We start from the raw sequence: 25,654 nt of genomic DNA on the forward strand, positions 1-25,654 counted from the left end.
CTCTCATTAGTAGGGAGTGTGAACTGCTGTTTCACTGTTAGCTCGGTATCGATGTTGACCTTGGGACTGCCGTCGCCTCCTTGACTACACCAGGCAAGGTAAGGAGGGAGGCATCAATTACTTAGAAGGAGAGAGAGAGAGCGTAGGTGAAGGCCAGAGAGAGCAAGATAATGGGATAATGGGATAGAGAGAAAAGGGGGAGAGAGAATGGGAGAGAGAGCAGGAAATAAATTAGCTTCTTATGGCTGGGGGGCAGTATTGAGTAGCTTGGATGAATAGGGTGCCCAGAGTAAACTGCCTGCTACTCAGGCCCAGAAGATAAGACATGCATATTATTAGTAGATTTTGATAGAAAACACTCGGAAGTTTCTAAAACTGTTTGAATGATGTCTGTGAGTATAACAGAACTCATATGGCAGGCAAAAACCTGAGAAAAAATCCAACCAGGAAGTGGGAAATCTGGTTGATACAGTGGGATATTGGTCATATTGCACTTCCCAAGGCTTCCACTAGATGTCAACAGTCTTTAGAACCCTGTTTGAGGCTTGTACTGTGACGTGTGGGCGAATGAGAGGGGAATGAGTCAGAGGTCTGCCAGAGAGCCACGAGCTGGTGACGCTCGTTCACGTGAGAGCGAGCTCTGTTCCTTTGCATTTCTACAGACAAAGGAATTCTCCGGTTGGAACATTATTGAAGATTTATGGTAGAAACATCCTAATGATTGATTCTATGCATCGTTTGACATGTTTCTACGGACTGTAACGGAACCTTTTGACTTTTCTTCTGCTCGTCTGCTTGCGTGTCATGAATTTGGATTACTGGGCTGAACGTGCTAACATAAAGGAGGTATTTGGACATAAATGATGAACTTTATCGAACAAATCAAACATTTATTGTGTGATTCCTGGGAGTGCATTCTGATAAAGATTTTCAAAGGTAAGTGAATATTTATAACGCTATTTCTGACTTCTGTTGACTACACAACATGGCGGATATCTGTTTGGCTTGTTTTGGTCTCTGAGTGCCAAACTCAGATTATTGCATGGTTTGCTTTTTCGATAAAGCTTTTTTGAAATCTGACACAGCGGTTGCATTAAGGAGAAGTTTACCTAAAGTTCCATGTATAATACTTGTATTTTCATCAATATTTATGATGAGTATTTCTGTAAATTGATGTGGCTCTCTGCAAAATCACGGATGTTTTTACAACTACTGAACATAACACGCCAATTTATACTGAGATTGTTTTATATAAATATGAACTTTATCGAACAAAACATACATGTATTGTGTAACATGAAGTCCTATGAGTGTCATCTGATGAAGATCATCAAAGGTTAGTGATTAATTTCTCTCTTTGTGCTTTTTGTGACTCCTCTCTTTGGCTGGAAATAGGCACTCACTTAACATAATCGTTTGTGGTGCTTTTGCTGTAAAGCCTATTTGAAATCGGACACTGTGGTGGGATTAACAAGAAGTGTATCTTTAAAATGGTGTAAAATACTTGTATGTTTTGAGGAATTTGAATTATGATATTTCTGTTATTTGAATTTGGCGCCCTGCACTATCACTGGCTGTTGTCATATCGATCCCGTTAGCGGGATCTCAGCCATAAGAAGTTTTAATAGCAGAGGCAGCATAAGATAAGGTACACACAAAATCCCCCAAAACAATACGGAAGACCATAATTCACTGCTTTTGCAGCTGCGACCTGAAAGTAAACATAAACTAAGTTTGCATTATGTGGGTAGAAAACGCATTGTCGTAGGCGGGGTAAATTCCATTTCAATAAAAAGAAAAAACGCTCAAATGGCGTCATTCATGGCATCAGGTCAACAGAAGGAGAGAACTTGTGAAAGAAGTATCTTTCCAGTGAAACCAGCACTACAGACAAACATGTAAATTTTCTCTCAAGTCAGGAAGAAACATAGAAAGTGAGAGATAATTGAAAGGAAAAGGGGGCTTTAAATACAGTAGGGGGAGAGACATGAGCATATTATCTGTGTATTGCCTTGGAACACACTGACTTATAATATGCCGGGTCACCACAGGACAGCTAAACCTGCCATATAAGATTAGAGATTCAAGGAAGGATTTTGAATCATTTTTCAACAACTGGCAAAGCTTTTCCAGTCAGTGCAGTGAAGGGAGAGGAGAAAACAGTTTTATTTCAGACATTATACTCGGAAAGTATTCACAACCCTTGACTTTTTTCATATTTTGTAACGTTACAGCCATTTTCTAAAATTGATTCAATTGTTTCGTCCCCCTTCTCAATCTACACACAATACCCCATAAAGAAAAAAACAGGTTGTCAGAAAAAAAAAACCTCCACATTTACATAAGTATTCATACCCTATACTTAGTACTTTGTTGAAGCCCCTTTGGTAAGAATTACAGTCTTGAGTCGTCTTGGGTATGACGCTACAAGCCTGACACACTTGTATTTGGGGAGTTTCTACCATTCTTCTCTGCAGATCCTCTCAATCTCTGTCAGGTTGGATTGGGGAGCATCGCTGCACAGCTATTTTCAGGTCTCTCCAGAGATGTTCTGGCTGGGCCACTCAAGGACATTCACAGACTTGTCCCGAAGCCACTCCTGCGTTGTCTTGGCTGTGTGCTTAGGGTCATTGTCCTGTTGGAAGGTGAACCCTCGCCCCAGTCTGAGGCCCTGAGCAGGTTTTTCAACAAGGATCTCTGTACTTTGCTCCGTTCATATTTCCCTTGATCCTGTCTCTCAGTCACTGCAGCTGAAAAACATCCCCACAGCATGATGCTGCCACCACCATTTATTTATTTTACTAGGCAAGTCAGTTAAGAACAAATTCTTATTTTCAATGACGGCCTAGGAACAGTGGGTTAACTGTTAACAACAGATTTTTACCTTGTCAGCTCGGGGATTTGATCTTGCAACCTTTCAGTTACTAGTCCAACACTCTAACCACTAGGCTACCTGCTGCACCATGCTTCACCGTATGGATGGTGCCCGGTTTCCTCCAGATGTGATGCTTGGCATTCAGGCCCATGAGTTCAATCTTGGTTTCATCAGACCAGATCATTTTGTTTCTCATGGTCTGAGAGCCCTTTAGGTGCCTTATGGCACCTAAAGAGCTGTCGTGTGCCATTTGCTGAGGAGTGGCTTACGTCTGGCCACTACCATAAACGCCTGATTAGTGGAGTGCTGCAGAGATAGCTGTCCTTCTGGAAGGTTCTCCCATCTCCAAAGAGAAACTCTGGAGCTCTGTCAGAGAGGCCATCGTGTTCTTGGTCACCTCCCTGACCAAGGCCCTTCTCCCCTGATTGCTCAGTTTGGCCGGGCAGCCAGCTCTCAGAAGAGTCTTGGTGGTTCCAAACTTCTTCCATTTAAGAATGATGAAGGGGCCTCCCGGGTGGCGCAGTGGCGAAGGACGCTGTACTGCAGTGTCAGCTGTGCCACCGGAGACTCTGGGTTCGCGCCCAGGCTCTGTCACAACTGGCCGAGTTCGGGAGGTCCGTGGGGCGACGCACAATTGGCCCAGCATCGTTAGGGAGGGCTCAGCCGGTAGGGATATCCTTGACTCATCACACACCAGCAACTCCTGTGGCGGGCCGGGCGCAGTGCACGCCAACCAAGGTTGCCAGGTGCACGGTGTTTCCTACGACACATTGGTGCAGCTGGCTTCCAGGTTGGATGCACGCTGTGTTAAGAAGCAGTGTGGTTGGGTTGTGTATTGGAGGACACATGACTTCAACCTTTGTCTCTCGATGAGACAAGATAGTAGCTACTAAAACAATTGGATACCACGAAATTGGGGAGAAAAAGGGGGTAAAATTAAAGAAAGAAAGAATGGAGGCCACTGTGTTCTTGGGGACCTTCAATGCTGCAGAAATATTTTGGTTCACTTCCCCAGATCTGTGCCTTGACACAATTCTGTCTCGGAGCTCTACGGACAATTCCTTTGAACTCATGGCTTGGTTTTTACTCTGACATGCACTGTCAACTGTGGGACCTTTCTAGACAGGTGTGCCTTTCCAAATCATGTCCAATCAATTGCATTTACCTCAAGTTGACTTCAATCAAGTTGTCGAAACATCTCAAGGATGATCAATGGAAACAGGATGCCCCTGAGCTCAATTTCGACTCTCATAGCAAAGGGTTTGAATACTTATAAGTAAGTTATTTCTGTTTTTATTTTAATAAATGAGCTAACATTTCTAAACTTGTTTTCTCTTTGTCATTATGGGGTATTGTGGGTAGATTGATGGGGGTGGATATATTTAATACATTTTAGAATAAGGCTCAAATGTAACAAAATGTGGAAAAAGTCTAGGGGTCTGAATACTTTCTGAATGCACTGTACTTCAGACATTGTACTGTGTGACATGTTTATTGGACAAGGAATCAGGAAATATGAAGAGAAGGGGAAGGCTCTGTGCATCGTCCCAAAATGGCAAACTGCTTATCTATGCTCGTCTGTGAATGCTCCCTGCAATGGGTGAATAGTGTCAAAATGGGGCCTTTTTTTGGATTCTATTCTCTCTGGAGTCATTCCCCTTAATTTTGTATGTTCATTCAAATGCATTCATATGTATTCATAGGAAAACATTGACAGAAGCACGTTTTGTTATCCACAGCCTATTTTCCTCAATGCTGCTTTGCTGACTTCCTGCCAGAAGTCCAGCTAAAGCTTTTGAAGCAAAACAAATGCCATTTGAACCCAGGTGTTGTTGTTTTTTACTGTCAACACCACTACAGGATTTCACCAATGGGTTCCTCCTTTTCACATAAAGAGCAGAACATTTGACATGTTTTGTGGGTAGTCCAATTAGTTAGTCATTTCATGTTTCCATTCATTTAATGGGTAAATCAATATGATTAGTGGTGCGTTTTACCAATTAAACATTTCTCTCAGCGTGAAATGAAACTTTTCCATGCTTGAAATTCATTCAGGCAGTGGGTTACATGACTCAATTTCAAATTGCTACATTGAACCTCAGAAGTCCCATGTTGCTGAGGTAAAATGTGCACCTTGTTAATCTAAGAAATATGATTCATACTAAGATTAAATACAACAAACTGAGTTATGCCAACGTCAGTTCTAAAAGAAACAGTGACATTGAAGAAAACATCACTGTCTTTCATTTAAAATATGAGAATAATATTGACAGGTGTCTCAGTGAATTGAGCAATTGTATGCATAATTTATTTATTTTATAATGTGTAAACTAACTGAAAATGACTGACAACTTCCATTGAATTGAGTCTGTCCTATTTAAAAACAAATGTATGTAACCAGGTAAAACCCATTGAGGTTAAAAACCTATTTTGCAAGGGTGACCTGGCAAGAAAGCAAAACAGGGAAATAGCAGCGAGTCCATAAAACATTACAGAAAAATACAAAATGCACACAAAAGACAACGTGTCACAAGTTAAAGATACAACTGAAGATCAGAAACAACTGCAGTTGTCGATCAGAGTCTTAACTAAAAACAGGCAAAGACTAACTCCCCTAACTTTAAGATCTCCTGAACATGTTCCAGGATGAAGGCATTATGGGATTTGTTTTCTTTTTTCTTCCCCATCTCGGTTCTAGACTTAGGAACAGACAAAGTCAGCCGCGACTGTGAACGAAGACTATAGTGAGAGACTGATCTGGCCAGTAAAGAACAAGAGATACAAAGGGAGTTGTCCCATCAATGCTTTGTACCAAAGTGTACCAGTGCTTTAGCCTCCTGGTGGAGAGAGAGGTCCCTTTCACCATAGCGTACAGATCACAGTGATGGGTGAGGGATCTAGCATTTGCAATAGATCTTAAAGCACCATGATACACTGTGTCCAGAGTTTAAGGTACTTTCTGAGGCCTGCATATAGACAATATCCCCATAATCCAGCACAGATTTTATTTTTGTTTTTAAGTGCTTTGAACAAGATATTTTCTGACTAACATTGAAAAGCAAGATTTGTTCCCGTAATAGAAACCAAATTTCAACTTCAGTTCCTTGGTCAAGGTATCAATGTGCTGTTTAATATTCAACTTTTCATCGAATCAAATCCAAATATAATTATAGGAGGTCACCCTATCAATTTGCTGGTGTTTTATAGTTAAAATCTGCACGTGAGTCCATCTGTTTACTTTCAGGGAAGAGAAAACCATAATCTTTGTTTTCCTTTCATTTAGCACAAGTTTCAATTTGAAAAGTTGCCTTTGAATAACATCAAAGGCCAACTGTAAGTTCTGAAAAGCCTTCTCAATATTATATGCGCTAGAATAAATAATTGTGTCATCAGCATAAAGATGGAGATTTGCAGAGTCAACAGTCTTCCCTAAATCATTTATATGCAGTGTAAAAAGGATCAGACCTAAAAATTTGAGCCCTGGGGAACTCCTTTTGTAAGTCTTCGAAACTCAGATTTCATACCCTCCTGAGTTACACACTGTGTTCTGTCAGAAAAGTAGTTTTGGACCCAATCCAATGCATCAACACTTAAACCAACCTTTTTTAACCTATACAACAGCATGGCATGGTCAACAGTGTCGAAGGCCTTCGATAAGTCAAAAAGTCAAACAGTGATTCTCCTTCACCTACAATCTTACTTACAGCTGTAATTGTACTATGATTGGCTCTAAATCCCGGCTGGATTTGAGATAAACTGAGTTATTATAAAGAAAGTCTTTGAACTGTGAGGTCACCAAGTTTTCCAAAACTTTTGCCAGGGCAGGCAGTTTAGATAGTTCTCCAACTGGGACGGATCTACACCTTTATGTAAAGGCGTGACATCGGCTGCTTTCCAGACTTTTGGAATGGTATTACTCACCAATTAAAGATTTAATATATGAGTGAGAGGGGCAGCAATGATCTCTGCACCGTTTTTTTGTTTTTAGAAAATATGGGTTTAATTCATCTGGGCCAGCTGCTTTCTTAATATCATTAGATTTGAGTTCCTTTACAACTCCTGAAAGCTCAATCTCTGTAAAATGAAATAAATGACCCGTAGGCCGGCATGTGGCAGTTTCATTCACAACCTCATTTGAGATGGTTGGAAGGAGTTCATTATCAAATAAATGCCCAGCTTTAGCAAAATGCTCATTAAACATGTCAAGCAGTTTATTCTTGTTAGTCACATCCATTGAATTTGAGGTCAATTTCAGCAGAAGACCAGAGGAGTTTGTGTTAACATTCATGGATTTAATGGTTTTCCATAATTTTGTCGGGTTATTGAGGTTTTCCTTGGTATATTCATAATAGAATCTAGATTTGCATTTTCATATTAACAAGGTGCACTGATTTCTCAGTGCCCTGAATAACTGTCATTCAGTCTGGGAATTACCCTTCCTGGCTTTGGCCCACTGTGTATTTTGTTTTTGGATCAAATCAGATAATTCTGTAAACCAGGGATTGTCTACCCCTTGCCCGGTACTTTTTGAGAGGGGCATATTTATCACAGATGGTAGAAAACATAGAATGAAAATAGGAGAATGCCTCTTTGATATCTGGAATAAGTGCAATCCTGTCCCAGTTGTATGCAAGAAGTTCATGCAGGAAAGCATGCTTACAGAACTGCCCAAAATGTTGTTTGAATATGAACCGAGAGGGCACTTTGGGGATTTTGGTGTCTTTAATGCAAGCAACTGCACAATGATCACTTAAAATCATTAGCAAAAATCCCAACGGCCGAGTATTTATGTGGATTGTTTGTTAGAATAACATCAATTAAAGATGTCTTTGGGATTGAGTCTTGTAACCTCATTCATCATTTGAGTAAAATGAAATGTATTGCACAGTCCCCTTATGGCCTCAGAGTTTGGAGATAACTAATCCCAACTTAAAATCAGTTCAGCCAGAAAATCCACTTTTGCAGATGGAGATTTATAATTTAGATAAAGACCCCATTAATATGCCCCCAACCCTTACTTTGTCGGTCACATCGCAAAACATTACAACCATCCAAGCCTATAGACTGATTTAGAACAGATTTCTTAAACCGGGCCTAGGACAGTACTAAGACATCTGGGTCAGCAGTGTGAACCCAGACTTTTATCATGTCCAATTTCAGCATCAAACTCCTCACATTAATATGCATCAGTCCCAACCCTGATCTAGTTTTAAAATCATTTGGAGTGGGAAGTTCATCCATAGCCAATGGTCCTGGGTTTGGGTGAATGTTTCCTGATCCATAGCCAATGGTCCTGGGTTTGGGTGAATGTTTCCTGATCCATAGCCAATGGGCCTGGGTTTGGGTGAATGTTTCCTGATCCATAGCCAATGGTCCTGGGTTTGGGTGAATGTTTCCTGATCCATAGCCAATGGGCCTGGGTTTGGGTGAATGTTTCCTGATCCATAGCCAATGGGCCTAGGTTTGGGTGAATGTTTCCTGACACCAAAAGCAGAAGAATAATAAAACACCTCAATTTGTTTCTTCCTAAAATCTCTCTGCACTTAGATGATTTAAAATAATCCAAACTACAGTCATCTGATACAGCAAACAGTTTCCAGCCAGACCAAACCCTGTAGATGAGAAGGTTTTATGTGCCTGTCACAGTAAGAGTCAAATGGTAACACAATCTGATCCCTCTGAAAGATAAAAGCTGCTATACTATCAGTCAAAGTAGGGTTTAGAGGTATCTCTGGGTTAGGGAGATGAGATTTGTTTTTGAGCGTTGTTGCCTTAGTTTAGAGCGGTCAGCGCGTTCAACAACCGCTGCAGGAATGTACTGACAGGGGATTTTGCCCAGTGTGTGGGTCTGGTCAATGCACCCAGTCACCTTGCAGTAGGCTACCGCACAGTGAGGCAGAGCGGGCCCAGTAGACCAGCCAATCACTGGTTGCTAGTCCACCCGGCAGGGGTATCCTGGGCTAGGTAGCCCAGGAGACTCCGGTAGAATGTCGAAACACCGATTAAAAACCTGACCGTAGAGGAGTATCCAAGGCAAGTCGGCTCAACATGTCGAGACCGTCAGTCACAGCACAGATGTATCCTCTCTCGGCTTTCAGGGAGGGCACCACACCGGCCCTGTAGGATTTGAGATTTTGCCTGTTGTTTAATGCAGCCTATAATGGTTGTGCTAAGTAATTAAAAACGTGTAACACTTGAAACAAACAAACAGTGTGACACAACACGCTCGGCAAAGCTGCCCTGCCGCCATCTTGAACTAGTGTCTAGTTTGAGAAACAGACGTGTTTATGGACACCGGACGGGTCACCCTTTTCCTACAGTAACTCAATTGGTTTGACTGACAAGGTTTCCTAGTTGGAAAGGAAACCCTGCCTGGCTGCCGTAACTTTTTTTTAGTGACCCTATTTGATTAGGTGGTTATGTGACTAGCTGGTGATGAGTCTAGGTTAGCGTTTCTCGATCCTGGTCTTGGGGACCCCTGAGGGGAGCACATTTGAGTTTTTTCCCCCAAAGCTAGCACTACACACCTGATTAAAATAATCAAAAGGCTTGATGATAAGTTGATTATTTGAATCAGGTGTGTAATGCTTGGGCAAAAACAAAAATATGCACCCCTTGTGGTCCCCGGGACCAGGATTGGGAAACACTGGACGAGGTGGTACTGGCATGACTGCCTGGAGTTACAGGGATTGAAGTCAGTCAAAGACGGCAAGGTTGGCAGCTGTAGGCTGGCATTAGGTGCCACAGGCTGATGTGGTGATGAGACAGCTGGGAGTGTTCCAGTCCATCAGTGGAGCAGCAGAGTTGTGGGAATGAGACCCGGCAACAGAATACTGATGAGGAATCAGGGAATCAGCCCTCTGGGCAAAGTTTCCTCGTTATTTCATACTTTCTCAATCATGTTGAATCAATGTTGCTGGTAGGTTGAATATTTCTGAAAAAGGCAACAACATACTGTACGCTGTTTTAATGTAACAGATTTGCAGTGGGAACTGATACATTTGGCTATAACGCAAGTTGACATAACCGTTAACGTCACGTACCAACTCATCTGATCACCAAGACCGTGCTTAATCATGTGTGTTAGTGCTGGGCTGCCATAAAAGCCAGCACACACACACATCTCCCTTCCAGTACTCGGAATGGAAAACACTTAAAAAAATAGCCTTCCCAACAATAACATTAATATATAGCTCTTATGTACATGTGGAATAACTCCCCGCTGTTCAAGAACAATGTAGAGTCCATTTAAAATAGCCACTAGAGGACCATTCCCCCTTTGTCTTCCATCCTAACAAGTCCTACAGTACATCTACAGTACGCCTGACTCTTATAGTGCTCCTCTCGTTTACTCAGTTTCTCGTTGCACTGCTTTGTGTAGAACAGTAAGAACTGAAACAAAATAAATCAGACACGGAATGGAGGATAGGGAAACAGGGGAATGCATAGACATAGGGACTAGGGTGGGGACGGAGGTAAGTTAACATTCATAACGGATGGGATGTAGTGGCTGAGAGCCCAGGAAGATGCTACCAATCCAGGAACTCTTCTAGAATTACACAGCGAGTGAGACAAACCAACGGATTATAATGGCTGTGGGGCAGAGGATTCCGATTTAACAGAGCCTGTATGTGTTTTATTACATAACCACAGATAAAAGGCTATACACAGTACGAGAGTGGGGGAAAATGTAATACACTCAAAGGAAATAAAGAGGGTGGAGAAAAATATCAAAAGGATAGGATCATTATTTACTAAAAAGGTACAGAAAGAGACTTTAGACACCAATGGCCTTTGTCCTGGCCCCCGGGGTAGCGAGGACGCCAGAACTCATGCATAATGGAGTGGAGTGGTCGATAAATTGGAGGGTGTCCCGTCATTGGAGCAACGCTTGTTTAGACGGATTGAATTTGGAATACCGTGAATTGCATTACTGTGTCTGTGCATGCCAGCGTATGCGTGCGTATGTAGAAGCAGGATGTGCGCGAAATGCATTATTAATACCTTCCCAAGTCGGAAATGCTCTGATGTGTTGAGATTGATTTATGTTGAAAAGCCATTGCTCCTCTGCCTTTCAATCAGACTTGCTTATTGTACAGGGGGGGAAAAAAGCATATTGGATTAGTTTAAATCAATATATATTATGTTATTATTCTGTGATACTTAAAAACTGTACCGGACTCGACCACAGTAAAATAAATAAGAGCGAGACGTCGCCTTACCTGGTCTTGGTAAACAAAGAAGAGCGTGATGGACAGAATCTCCAAGAAGAAGATCAGAAGGAGGAGGAAGAAGAACTGTGTGTGGGGGGGGGAGAGAGAGAGAGAGCATTAGAACTTTAACTTGAGAGACAAAAGTGTCAGGAAGAGTGAGTTGAAGATACATGGGAGATCCAACCCCTTTGGATCATTCCGCCTTATATATTTATATATATATATATATATATATATTTATTTATTTATTTATTTATGACTGACAGAGAAGGAGAGGAGTGGGACAGTAATACTCAGAGAGACAGGTTGGGCTGTGACACAGTGAGATCCAAATGTATTGGGACAGTGACACATGTATTATTGTTTTGGCTCCGTACCTCAGCACTTTCAATTGATACAAAGACTATGAGGTTAAAGTGCAGACTGTTAGCTTTAATTTGAGGGAATTGTCATCCATATCGGTTGAACCGTTTAGAAATTAGAGCACTTTTTGTACATAGTACCCCCATTTTAGGGGACCAAAAGTATTGGGACAAATTCACTTATATGTGTACTTGAAGTAGTAAAAAATGTATTATTTGGTCCATTATTCGTTAATACGCAATGACTACATCATGTGACTCTACAAATATCATACCCCCCAATAATGCTAACTTCCCCTGTTATTGTAATGGTGAGAGGTTAACATGTCTTGGGTGTATATTTGTGCATCTGCAACTTTCCCACTCATCATTATTCACTTAGGATTGTCCGTAATCATGTTAGCATCCGCATTCATGTAGAAGTGTTTAGATACACGTTCTATTCTTATTTACAATAAAAGTGACTCCAAAATGACACAATACATTATTTACCATTCATTTCTATTGGGCACAAAATAATCTAAATCACAACCGAAACAGCAAATGCATCCAACAAATTTGTAGAGTCACGTAGTCATTGCGTGCTATGAATATGGGACTAAATACTTAACTTTTTACTACTTTAAATACACACGTGAATTTGGCATTATTTTTGGTCCCCTAAAATAAAGGGACTATGTGCAAAAAGTGCTTTAATTTCTAAACGGTTCACTCGATACGGATGAAAATACCCTCAAATTAAAGATGCCAGTTTGCACTTTAATCTCATAGTCATTGATTATCTCAAATCTAAAGTGCTGTAGTACAGAACCAAAACACTAACAAAATATTTCCTGTCCCAATATTTTACGTGATATATAACCTAACCTGTATGCCTTTCATATTTGGAAATGCTCACATATTTTAAATCAACAAACCCTACCTTCTTGATCGTTGTCTCGATTAGATAGTTTCTGAGTAATACGTTTCCCCCCTACAGGCCTCACGCGAGCGCTCGAAAAAGTTACCACCTACATCCTACCCCCGCAAAGCAATCGTTCCGTCCCTCTCGCAGAAAAATACTTGACTAATCTCAAATGGAGAGGAAAGGAGAGAACATGGGAGGGTGATGGAATGACAGCGAGTTTTCGAATGTCAAGGGAGTGAAAGTGTGAGTTTACGAGTGCAACTGTCACGCCCTGACCTTAGAGAGACTTTTTATTTCTCTACTTGGTTAGGTCAGGGTGTGATTTGGGTGGGCATTCTAGTTTTTCTATTTCTTTGTTGGCCGGGTATGGTTCCCAATCAGAGGCAGATGTCTATCGTTGTCTCTGATTGAGGATCATACTTAGGCAGCCTTTTTTCCACCTTTAGTTTGTGGGATCTTGTTTGTGTGAAGTTGCTTTCTGCACTGCATGTAACTTTACGTTCGTTTTGTATTTTGTTGTTTTTCGGTGTCATTTAAAATAAAGAAAGATGTACTTCTACCACACTGCACCTTGGTCCAATCCATCTCTAAACGAGCGTGACAGCGACTAAGTCTGTGAAGACAATACTTTGGTTTACTGCAGTCTTGGTGTATGGTGCATTTGTCTTTTCTAACTGTTAAAGCGTCATTTTCAGGACTTTCTAAGTGTGAAAAGCTAGTTAGAGTGGTTCTCACAGTCCTCGTCAGGTTTGGGCGGACGTCGCCTTCAAGGACTGCTCGGCAGAGCTTGTTTGAATGGGAGACCAAAGCAGGGAGGATTAAAAAAACAAAAACTCTATATTATAAAAGAATGGCTGACTTAGTGAAGACCTTGCCTCTGCTCTCTCCTCGACTCAACCAGGAAGAAGCTGTTCTATGAGCTTGTCCTTTGTTTCCAGACACACGGGCTGCGTGTCCCGGCTTTATTAATGCATTACTTCAGTGTCTTCCAAACTCAGTCCTCGGGACCCCGTCTTGTTTGTTGCCCTAGTAATGAAATAATCAAAGCTTGATGTGATTAGTTGATTATTTGAATCAGCCATGTAGTACTAGGGCAAAAATCGAAACGTGCACCCATTGGGGTCCCCAGGACAGAGTTGAGGAAATGCTGCATTACCGTTATGCAATCATGTGGGAAAACGATCATTTTAAAAACACAAGGCTGAAGGGGTCATAGAGAGAAAAGAAAATGGAGTGGCAGGTAGCCTAGCTGATTGAGAGAATGCCAAGAGTGTGCAGAGCTGTCATCAAGGCAAAGGGTGGATACTTTGAAGAATCTCATATTTTTCACTTGTTTAACACTTTTTTGGTTACTACATGATTCCATATGTGTTATTTCATCATTTTGTTGTCTTCAATATTAGTCTACAGAAAATAGTAAAAATAAATAAAAACCCTGGAATTTTTATATTTTATTTTATTTTCACCTTTATTTAACCAGGTAGGCAAGTTGAGAACAAGTTCTCATTTACAATTGCGACCTGGCCAAGATAAAGCAAAGCAGTTCGACACATACAACGACACAGAGTTACACATGGAGTAAAACAAACATACAGTCAATAATACAGTATAAACAAGTCTATATACGATGTGAGCAAATGAGGTGAGATAAGGGAGGTAAAGGTTAAGGGAGGTATAGCAAGTAAAACACTGGAATGGTAGATTTGCAATGGAAGAATGTGCAAAGTAGAAATAAAAATAATGGGGTGCAAAGGAGCAAAATAAATTAATTAATTAAATACAGTAGGGAAAGAGGTAGTTGTTTGGGCTAAAATATAGGTGGGCTATGTACAGGTGCAGTAATCTGTGAGCTGCTCTGACAGTTGGTGCTTAAAGCTAGTGAGGGAGATAAGTGTTTCCAGTTTCAGTGCTTTTTGTAGTTCATTCCAGTCATTGGCAGCAGAGAACTGGAAGGAGAGGCGGCCAAAGAAAGAATTGGTTTTGGGGGTGACGAGAGAGATATACCTGCTGGAGCGTGTGCTACAAGTGGGAGATGCTATGGTGACCAGCGAGCTGAGATAAGGGGGGACTTTACCTAGCAGGGTCTTGTAGATGACATGGAGCCAGTGGGTTTGGCGACGAGTATGAAGCGAGGGCCAGCCAACGAGAGCGTACAGGTCGCAATGGTGGGTAGTATATGGGGCTTTGGTGACAAAACGGATTGCACTGTGATAGACTGCATCCAATTTGTTGAGTAGGGTATTGGAGGCTATTTTGTAAATGACATCGACAAAGTCAGGATTGGTAGGATGGTCAGTTTTACAAGGGTATGTTTGGCAGCATGAGTGAAGGAAGCTTTGTTGCTATTTAATTTAACTTTGGATTGGAGATATTTGATATGGGTCTGGAAGGAGAGTTTACAGTCTAACCAGACACCTAAGTATTTGTAGTTATCCACGTATTCTAAATCAGAGCCGTCCAGAGTAGTGATGTTGGACAGGCGGGCAGGTGCGGGTAGCGATCGGTTGAAGAGCATGCATTTAGTTTTACTTGTATTTAAGAGCAATTGGAGGCCACAGAAGGAGTGTTGTATGGCATTGAAGCTTGCCTGGAGGGTGGTTAACACAGTGTCCAAAGAAGGGCCAGAAGTATACAGAATGGTGTCGTCTGCGTAAAGGTGGATCAGAGACTCACCAGCAGCAAGAGCGACCTCATTGATGTATACAGAGAAGAGAGTTGGTCCAAGAATTGAACCCTGTGGCACCCCCATAGAGACTGCCAGAGGTCCAGACAGCAGACCCTCCGATTTGACACACTGAACTCTATCAGAGATGTAGTTGGTGAACCAGGCGAGGCAATCATTTGAGAAACCAAGGCTGTCGAGTCTGCCGATGAGGATGTGGTGATTGACAGAGTCGAAAGCCTTGGCCAGATCAATGAACACGGCTGCACAGTAGTGTTTCTTATCGATGGCGGTTAAGATATCGTTTAGGACCTTGAGCGTGGCTGAGGTGCACCCATGACCAGCTCTGAAACCAGATTGCATAGCAGAGAAGGTATGGTGAAATTCGAAATGGTCGGTAATCTGTTTGTTGACTTGGCTTTCGAAGACCTTAGAAAGGCATGGTAGGATAGATATAGGTCTGTAGCAGTTTGGGTCAAGAGTGTCCCCCCCTTTGAAGAGGGGGATGACCGCAGCTGCTTTCCAATCTTTGGGGATCTCAGACGACACGAAAGAGAGGTTGAACAGGCTAGTAATAGGGGTGGCAACAATTTCGGCAGATAATTTTAGAAAGAAAGGGTCCAGATTGTCGAGCCCGGCTGATTTGTAGGGGTCCAGATTTTGCAGCTCTTTCAGAACATCAGCTGAACGGATTTGGGAGAAGGAGAAATGGTGAAAGCTTGGGCGAGTTGCTGTGGGGAGTGCAGTGCTGTTGACCGGGGTAGGAGTAGCCAGGTGGAAAGCATGGCCAGCCGTAGAAAAATGCTTATTGAAATTCTCAATTATGGTGGATTTATCAGTGGTGACAGTGTTTCCTATCTTCAGTGCAGTGGGCAGCTGGGAGGAGGTGTTCTTATTCTCCATGGACTTTACAGTGTCCCAGAACTTTTTTGAGTTAGTGTTGCAGGAAGCAAATTTCTGCTTGAAAAAGCTAGCCTTGGCTTTTCTAACTGCCTGTGTATAATGGTTTCTAGCTTCCCTGAACAGCTGCATATCACGGGGGCTGTTCGATGCTAATGCAGAACGCCATAGGGCTATATCTGTTCCTGGTTCTAAATTTCTTGAATGGGGCATGTTTATTTAAGATGGTTAGAAAGGCATTTTTTAAAAATATCCAGGCATCCTCTACTGACGGGATGAGATCAATATCTTTCCAGGATACCCTGGCCAGGTCGATTAGAAAGGCCTGCTCGCTGGAGTGTTTCAGGGAGCGTTTTACAGTGATGAGTGGGGGTCGTTTGACCGCTGACCCATTACGGATGCAGGCAATGAGGCCTCGCTGAGATCTTGGTTTAAGACAGCAGAGGTGTATTTAGAGGGCAAGTTGGTTAGGATGATATCTATGAGGGTGCCCATGTTTAAGGCTTTGGGGAGGTACCTGGTAGGTTCATTGATAATTTGTGTGAGATTGAGGGCATCAAATTTAGATTGTAGGATGGCTGGGGTGTTAAGCATGTTCCAGTTTAGGTCACTTAGCAGCACGAGCTCTGAAGATAGATGGGGGGCAATCAGTTCACATATGGTGTCCAGAGCACAGCTGGGGGCAGAGGGTGGTCTATAGCAGACTGCAACGGTGAGAGACTTGTTTTTAGAGAGGTGGATTTTTAAAAGTAGAAGTTCAAATTGTTTGGGTACAGACCTGGATAGTAGGACAGAACTCTGCAGGCTATCTTTGCAGTAGATTGCAACACCGCCCCCTTTGGCAGTTCTATCTTGTCTGAAAAGGTTGTAGTTTGGAATTAAAATTTCAGAATTTTTGGTAGTCTTCCTAAGCCAGGATTCAGACACAGCTAGAACATCCGGGTTGGCAGAGTGTGCTAAAGCAGTGAATAGAACAAACTTAGGGAGGAGGCTTCTAATGTTAACATGCATGAAACCAAGGCTATTACGGTTACAGAAGTCATCAAAAGAGAGCGCCTGGGGAATAGGAGTGGAGCAAGGCACTGTAGGGCCTGGATTCACCTCTACATTGCCAGAGGAACAGAGGAGGAGTAGAATAAGGTTGCGGCTGAAAGCAATAAGAATTGGTCGTCTAGAACGTCTGGAACAGAGAGTAAAAGAAGGTTTCTGGGGGCGATAAAATAGCATCAAGGTATAATGTACAGACAAAGGTATGGTAGGATGTGAATACAGTGGAGGTAAACCTAGGTATTGAGTGATGAAGAGAGAGATATTGTCTCTAGAAACATCATTGAAACCAGGAGATGTCATTGCATGTGTGGGTGGTGGAACTAATAGGTTGGATAAGGTATGGTGAGCAGGACTAGAGGCTCTACAGTGAAATAAGCCAATAAACACTAACCAGAACAGCAATGGACAAGGCATATTGACATTAAGGAGAGGCATGCTTAGTCGAGTGATCAAAAGGGTCCGGAGAGTGGAGAGGTTGGTTGGGGGTCACGGCGATTTAGACAGCTAGCCAGGCCATCGGTAGCAAGCTAGCATAGGATGGACGTCTGTTATTAGCCACCTCTTGCGTTCTGTCAGTAGATTAGTGGGGTTCCGTGTGGTAGAGGGGATTAATCCAAATCACACAACAACAACAAAAATAAAAACAATAGATATAGCTAGAGGCCCAAGAAGAAGAAAAAAATATATAACAATAAAAATAAAAATAAATAAATTGTCCGATTGTCTATTCAGATAGCAGCCGATAAGACAGCTAATGGCTAGCAGGCCGCAGATGGGCGCCCAGGCAACGTCGCGACGGAGGAACCAGCCGGATAACTCCTTCGGGTAGATAAAGTCGGCAGTCCAGCCGTGAAGGCCCGGTGGGGCTCCGCGTAGGCAGCAAAACGGGTCCGGATAGGTGACCGCAGCCCAGGAGTGATTGATGGAACTCCTCAGCTGGCTAGCTCCGGAACAACTGATGTTTGCTCCGGAATCGAAAATCGCAAATAAAATTAAAATAATGCTTTAACTTGCTTCTGATTAGCTTCTGGATTAGCTTCTGGCTAGCTTCATGGCTATGCAATTCTGACCTAGCTTGTGATTAGCTTCTGGATTAGCTCCTGGCTAGCCCCTGGCTAGCTTCTGGCAGATTTTCAAAATATGCTTTTTGAACTTCTGGCTGCAGTTTCTGGCTAAATAAAATTCTTGGAATTTCTGGCTAGCTTCTTGGAGGAGTACAGATTTGAGATAAATAATACTTTTTTATACTTTTTTATAAATATAAATTGGTGATGCAGTTCGGGTGTTTTGAGGATGAGTTTATGGAAAATTAAAAAAAAAACAGAAAGGGCAGACTGTATGAAAAAGTTTATATATATATATATATATATATATATATATTTATATATATATATAATATTTACTATATATGGGATACGACAAGACGAGGACAAAAGACGTCTGAACTGCTAGCCATGACAAACAGAGCCTTTTTGATGCCATCTCATCTTGGTTTTGCCTGTGCTTTCAAATCTTTGTATCTTGTTTAAAACGGGTGACAAAATATCTTGTTTTCATCTTGGTAATGAGTGGCTGTGTCAACTTTTGACTGGTACTGTGAGAGCACATGTACATGGCTGTGAGGGAAGCCCCCACTCGAGTAGCCAAACCAGCCCTGTTATTTATGTCATGACTTGTTTCTCCCCTCGTCAGGCTTTGCTGATATCCCAGTTTAGTGGAGATCAATGCCTTGTCAGGGAGAGCGATGAGGAGAACTATAATCAAACTGCTGGTCTGCCATTGATCTCGGAGGGGGGGGTTATCGACTCTCTGTGATTCCCATTCAGCATGAAAGCTACCGAGGCTCTTTGTTGATAGACGGACAAGGGAGAAACTGAAGGTGTGCCACTGTTAGACGGTGCCTCCCAAATCAATACCTTGAGGAATTCAGCTGCGTCGGACCGGTAACAAACTAACTTGGGGTGGCGGGGAGGTTACAACTGTGCCAGGTCCCAAAATACTCTCGAATGGCAGCCCCTTTTTGCTTTGTTCTGTAGCCACTGATCTGAAAGGACTGGCTAGGCGAAAGCAATGCGGTGGTGTTTTTCAAGATTGGGCCGGAATCTGGCCTTGGTGCACTAACTAAAAGCCAACCTCCAGCTCATCACCTTTGATCTTGGGCCAGTCTTGCACGTCGCATTTTACACCCATAGAGATTTAGTGGAGATTTTACTCCTGGACTGTGATTTAATGCAGTGAGTCTGCGGTGGAGGTAGACGCTTCCAGAAAGGCTGTTTTTAGCTGGAGGCAGGGCTCTAAAGTGCGACCAATTTGTTCGCATATGCAACAAAATATTTTTCTGTGCGACCAGGAGTTTTATTTTGGGAGCACTGTGCCCCTTGGAAAAAATCTCCCAGATAATAATTGCTGTAATAATAAGGCGAGTGCAGATTTGATAGCGTCGTGGTTGCACCATGACTACAGCGAAAACGGCTTGCTTATAGCCCAACTAGGTCAAAAGGTCCGACCCATATTCCCGGCACAATATTTTTATCTACCTATAGTGGATCGCAGGGACCACATTTTACATTCCTTAGCCATGTCTTGGGCATTACTAAAACTACTTGCGCATCATTTACACTCTGTTCAGTCATTTCATCTCATTGGCTAGCTAGCTAACAACCTGGTAACATGACCAGTATCTCCAAACATTTGGGGCCACAGACAGAAAGGAAAAGGTCATAGCAATGAATAAATGACAGATCTCTTGCATGTCTTCGTCACCAACCTGACGTTTTTAAAGAGACAGTGCACAATTTTCAATGTAATGCATCTCAATAGGAAAACAGTGCTTTTACACAATGCAGAAACCGATTATTCCACAAAAAACTTTGTAATATCAATGACAGGTATTTGTATCAACATTTGAGCTTTTATAATAAACAATATGCCTTTACAGTGTCACATATTACCCACTGGGCACAGACCTCAATTCAATGACGTGAAAAAATGTTGATTCAACCAGTGTGCCCAGTGGATAGTTTCTTCTTTCTAGGGAACAACATGTGCTTAAAGTAGCTAGAATTCATATAGGCTGTATCTCAATCAATTATAGAAATATAATATTCTGGTGCTACCAATGAAACATTTCATTTAGAGCCCAGGTTGCAGGTTAACCATAATGGAACGCTCGACAACCCAGTTTAGAGCGACCTGGTTCAAATGGACTGAAATGTGTTATCGGATCTGAAATTTGTCCCTACAAGACCACTTCAGAGCATTCAGACTAGAAGGAGCACTCTCCAGTGTAAAAGTATGGCAGTCCACCAAGATGGCTGTTAGGCTACGTTCCATATTAGTACACTACTTAGACTGTGTGCCTAAAGCTTTGTTTCAATATGCATACGAGCAAACCACTTGAAATGTGTGCACAAGGGCAAGGCTCAGTGGTGACACATCATTCAGGGCAGGTGGTGCAGAGCCTGTTTTGAGCCCCACCTTTCTAGCTGATTTTGCATGCTATTTTGGCATTAATACGTGTCACATATCAGTTTGCAAACAATGTAAAAAATTAAAAATACATTTAGTTCATAAAGCCGCATACAAACATGGTCTTTTTTTGTGCCTTCTTGAGTAAAGCAGCTCGAAAATGCATGTGTTTCAGCCTAGCTCAGTGCTTTCTGTGGTGGTGGGGCAGCCAGCGGAAAATACGGAGCATATGGGTTGGTAATGTTCTCTAGTTGCACCGTGATTGGCTCAGTGTTCTGTCACTCATGGAGACACTACGTCACCGTCAAATCTAAGAGTAGAGCTCGAAAATTCAAGCCCCTTGGATGCTGCCATAGAGTTACATTAGAAGTGCACATCCAAGAAGGCTCAAGGTCATTGGCCACAGGTCAAATGATGTTATATCTATAGCAGCTTTGATTGGACTGATCATGTCAACGTCATACTTTCGAAATCTTAAGTTGCAAGCTAGCAGTCATCATGAATTAAGTCGACAATCTACTTGCAAAAGAGAAATTATAGATAAAACGTATCGGTGCTCATCGGCCATAAACATCACACAACAAGTTGGAAGTCACAAATTCAGCAATGTGTGGTTTGAAAGTAATCAGTGGCTAACTGCAAGCATTGCAAAGCAATCACTAGCCAGCTATTCAGTGAAGTGTGTGTGTGGTCCCAAGTCTCTTTTCCAAGCTTAAAAGGATAAACATAAAAAATTGGCCATTGTGTCAATCCAGCATGTTTGTTGTCGCGCTGAAAACAACTGGAAAATCAGAACTGGGAAATCAGATTTCAGTGAGTTCAAGACAACTGGAAACTGGAAAAAAAACTCAGACGGGGAAAATAAGCTTTGAACGGGTCATCTCGGAATTGCAAATCGGGAACTCGGGTCTCTTCCTAGAGCTCCGACCTGAAGATCATTGACATCATCATGATTTGACCCTGTTTTTTCCCGAATTCACAGTTGTCTTGAGCGCTATGTGACCAGGTCAAACGTAGTGCACTACATACAGTGAGGCAAAAAAGTATTTAGTCAGCCACCAATTGTGCAAGTTCTCCCACTTAAAAAGATGAGAGAGGCCTGTAATTTATCATAGGTACACTTCAACTATGACAGACAAAATGAGAGAAAAAAATCCAGAAAATCACATTGTAGGATTTTTTATGAATTTATTTGCAAATTATGGTGGAAAATAAGTATTTGGTCACCTACAAACAAGCAAGATTTCTGGCTCGCACAGACCTGTAACTTCTTCTTTAAGAGGCTCCTCTGTCCTCCACTCATTACCTGTATTTATGGCACCTGTTTGAACTTATCAGTATAAAAGACACCTGTCCTCAACCTCAAACTGTCACACTCCAAACTCCACTATGGCCAAGACCAAAGAGCTGTCAAAGGACACCAGAAACTACATTGTAGACCTGCACCAGGCTGGGAAGACTGAATCTGCAATAGGTAAGCAGCTTGGTTTGAAGAAATTATTAGGAAATGAAAGACGTACAAGACCACTGATAATCTCCCTCGATCTGGGGCTCCACGCAAGATCTCACCCCGTGGGGTCAAACTGATCACAAGAACGGTGAGCAAAAATCCCAGAACCACACGGGGGGGCCTAGTGAATGACCTGCAGAGAGCTGGGACCAAATTAACAAAGCCTACCATCAGTAACACACTACGCCGCCAGGGACTCAAATCCTGCAGTGTCAGACGTGTCCCCCTGCTTAAGCCAGTACACGTCCAGGCCCGTCTGAAGTTTGCTAGAGAGTATTTGGATGATCCAGAAGAAGACTGGGAGAATGTCATATGGTCAGATGAAACCAAAATAGAACTTTTTGGTCAAAATTCAACTCATCGTGTTTGGAGGACAAAGAATGCTGAGTTGCATCCTAAGAACACCATACCTACTGTGAAGCATAGGGGTGGAATAGGGGTGGAAACATCATGCTTTGGGGCTGTTTTTCTGCAAAGGGACCAGGACTACTGATCCGTGTAAAGGAAAGAATGAATGGCGCCATGTATCGTGAGATTTTGAGTGAAACCCTCCTTCCATCAGCAATGGCATTGAAGATGAAGTGTGGCTGGGTCTTTCAGCATGACAATGATCCCAAACACACCGCCCTGGCAACGAAGGAGTGGCTTCGTAAGAAGCATTTCAAGGTCCTGGAGTGGCCTAGCCAGTCTCCAGATCTCAACCCCATAGAAAATCGTTGGAGGGAGTTGATAGTCTGTGTTGCCCAGCAACAGCCCCCAAACATCACTGCTCTAGAGGAGATCTGCATGGAGGAAGGGGCCAAAATACCAGCAACAGTGTGTGAAAACCTTGTGAAGACTTACAGAAAACGTTTGACCTCTGTCATTGCCAACAAAGGGTATATAACAATGTATTGAGATAAACTTTTGTTATTGACCAAATACTTATTTTCCACCATAATTTGCAAATAAATTCATTAAAAATCCTACAATGTGATTTTCTGGATTTTTTCCCCCTCATTTTGTCTGTCATAGTTGAAATGTACCTATGATGAAACTTTCAGGCCTCACTCATCTTTTTAAGTGGGAGAACTTGCACAATTGGTGGCTGACTAAATACTTTTTTGCCCCACTGTAGATAAAACATTCATGTCAGGCACCGACAGAGATGGCCGACTCGCTTCGCGTTCCTAGGAAACTATGTAGTATTTCGTTTTTTTGTGTTATTTCTTACATTGTTACCCCAGGAAATCTGAAGTTTTATTACATACAGCCGGGAGGAACTATTAGATATAAGAGCAACGTCAACTCACTAACATTACGACCAGGAATACGACATTCCCGAACCGGATCTTCTGTTTGGTCCACCAGCCAGGACAATGGATCGGATCCCAGCCAGCGACCCAAAACAACGGCGTCGCAGAAGGGGCAGACAGAGTGGTCTTCTGGTCAGGCTCCATAGACGGGCACATCGCGCACCGTTCCCGAGCATACTACTCGCCAATGTCCAGTCTCTTGACAACAAGGTAGATAAAATACGAGCAGGTGTTGCCATCCAGAGAGACATCAGAGATTGTAACATTCTTTGTTACACAGCAACATGGCTCACTCGGGATACGTTTTCAGAGTCGGTATAGCCACCTGGTTTCTTCATGCATCGATCTGACAGAAACAAACATCTCTCTGGTAAAAAGAAGGGTGGGGGTGTATGCCTTATGATTAACGAGACGTGGTGTGATCATAACAACAACATACAGGAACTCAAGTCCTTTTGTTCACCTGACCTAGAATTCCTTACAATATAATGCCGACCACATTATCTACCAAGAGAATTCACGTCGATCATAATCACAGTCGTGTATATCCCCCCAAAGCAGACACATCGATGGCCCTGAAAGAACTTCATTGGACTCGATGGAAACTGGAAACCACATATCCTGAGGCTACATTTATTGTAGCTGGGGAGTTTAACAACATTAATCTGAAAACAAGGCTCCCTAAATTTTATCAGCATATTGAATGTGCGACCCGGGCTGGCAAAACACTGGATCATTGTTATTATAACTTCTGTGATGCATGCAAACCCCTCCCCCGCCCTCCTTTCGGAAGATTTGACCAGGACTCCATTTTGTTGCTTCAAGCCTATAGACCTAAACGCCCGTGCTCAGGTCTGTTGAACGCTAGTCCGACCAATCGGATTCCAAGCTTCAAGATTGCTTCGACCACGTGGACTGGGATATGTTCCGTATAGCGTCGGACAATAACATTGATGAATACGCTGATTTGGTGTGCGAGTTTATTAGCAAGTGCATCGGTGATGTTGTACCCACAGCGTCTATTAAAACCTTCCCCAACCAGAAACCATGGACTGATGGCAGCATTTGCGCAAAACTGAAAGCAAGAACCACTGCTTTTAATCAGGGCAAGGCGACCGGAAACATGACCGAATACAAACAGTGTAGCTATTCCCTCCGCAAGGCAATCAAACAAGCTATGCGTCAATATAGAGACAAAGTAGAGTTGCAACTCAACGGCTCAGACACGAGAGGTATGTGGCAGGGTCTACAGTCAATCACGGACCACAAAAAGAAAACCAGCCCCGTCGCAGACCACGATGTCTTGCTACCAGACAAACTCAACAACTTCTTTGCTCGCTTTGAGGACAATACAGTGCCACCGACAAGGCCCTCTACCAAAGCCTGTGGGCTCTCCTTCACTGGGGCGGCAGGGTAGCCTAGTGGTTACAGCGTTGGACTAGTAACCGAAAGGTTGCAAGTTTGAATCCCCGAGCTGACAAGGTACAAATCTGTCGTTCTGCCCCTGAACAGGCAGTTAACCCACTGTTCCTAGGCCGTCATTGAAAATAAGAATTTGTTCTTAACTGACTTGCCTAGTTAAATAAAGGTAAAAAAATAAAATAAATAAAAACGTCAGTAAAACATTTAAACGTGTTAACCCTCGCAAGACTGCCGGCCCAGACGGCATCCCTAGCCGCGTCCTCAGAGCATGCGCAGACCAGCTGGCTGGTGTATTTACGGACATATTCAATCAGTGCTGTGCCCACATGCTTCAAGGGGGCCACCATTGTTCCTGTTCTCAAGAAATTTAACTGTCATCATGAAGTGCGTTGAGAGACTAGTCAAGGACCATATCACCCCCACCCTACCCGACACCCTAGACCCACTCCAATTTGCCCCAATATGTCTACAGACGACGCAATAGCAATCACACTGCACACTGCCCTAACCCATCTGGACAAGAGGAATACCTATGTAAGAATGCTGTTTATCGACTCCAGCTCAGCATTTAACACCATAGTACCCTCCAAACTCGTCATTAAGCTCAAGACCCTGGGTCTCGACTCCATCCTGTGCAACTGGGTCCTGGACTTCCTGATGGGCCGTGGTGGTGAGGGTAGGAAACAAGATCTCCACCCCGCTGATCCTCAACACTGGGGCCCCACAAGGGTGCGCTCCCAGCCCTCTCCTGTCCTCCCTGTTCACCCATGACTGCGTGGCCATGCATGCCTCCAACTCAATCATCAAGTTTGCAGACGACACTACAGTGGTAGGCTTGATTACCAACAACGATGAGACGGCCTACAGGGAGGAGGTGAGGGCCCTCAGAGTGTGGTGTCTGGAAAATTATCCTCACACTCAATGTGAACAAAACAAAGGAGATGTTCGTGGACTTCAGGAAACAGCATATCAACATCGATGGGACAGTAG

At 42.8% G+C, this 25,654-nt stretch overlaps 1 protein-coding gene across 3 annotated transcripts in view; it reads right to left on the reverse strand.

The window, feature by feature from the left end:
* Positions 1-25,654, reverse strand: part of LOC135505878 (tetraspanin-4-like) — a 117,974-nt gene that overhangs the window by 15,374 nt on the left and 76,946 nt on the right. For 2 of the 3 annotated variants that reach the window (XM_064925103.1, XM_064925087.1), the window contains one exon: positions 11,098-11,172. The exons of the other annotated variant lie outside the window; for it this stretch is intronic. In XM_064925103.1, coding sequence (XP_064781175.1) covers positions 11,098-11,172 — 75 coding nt within the window. The remainder of the gene's footprint in view (positions 1-11,097; positions 11,173-25,654) is intronic. 3 annotated transcript variants of the gene reach the window in all.

This window comes from Oncorhynchus masou, chromosome 2 (assembly GCF_036934945.1).
Source record: "Oncorhynchus masou masou isolate Uvic2021 chromosome 2, UVic_Omas_1.1, whole genome shotgun sequence".
Lineage (NCBI taxonomy): Eukaryota > Metazoa > Chordata > Actinopteri > Salmoniformes > Salmonidae > Oncorhynchus > Oncorhynchus masou.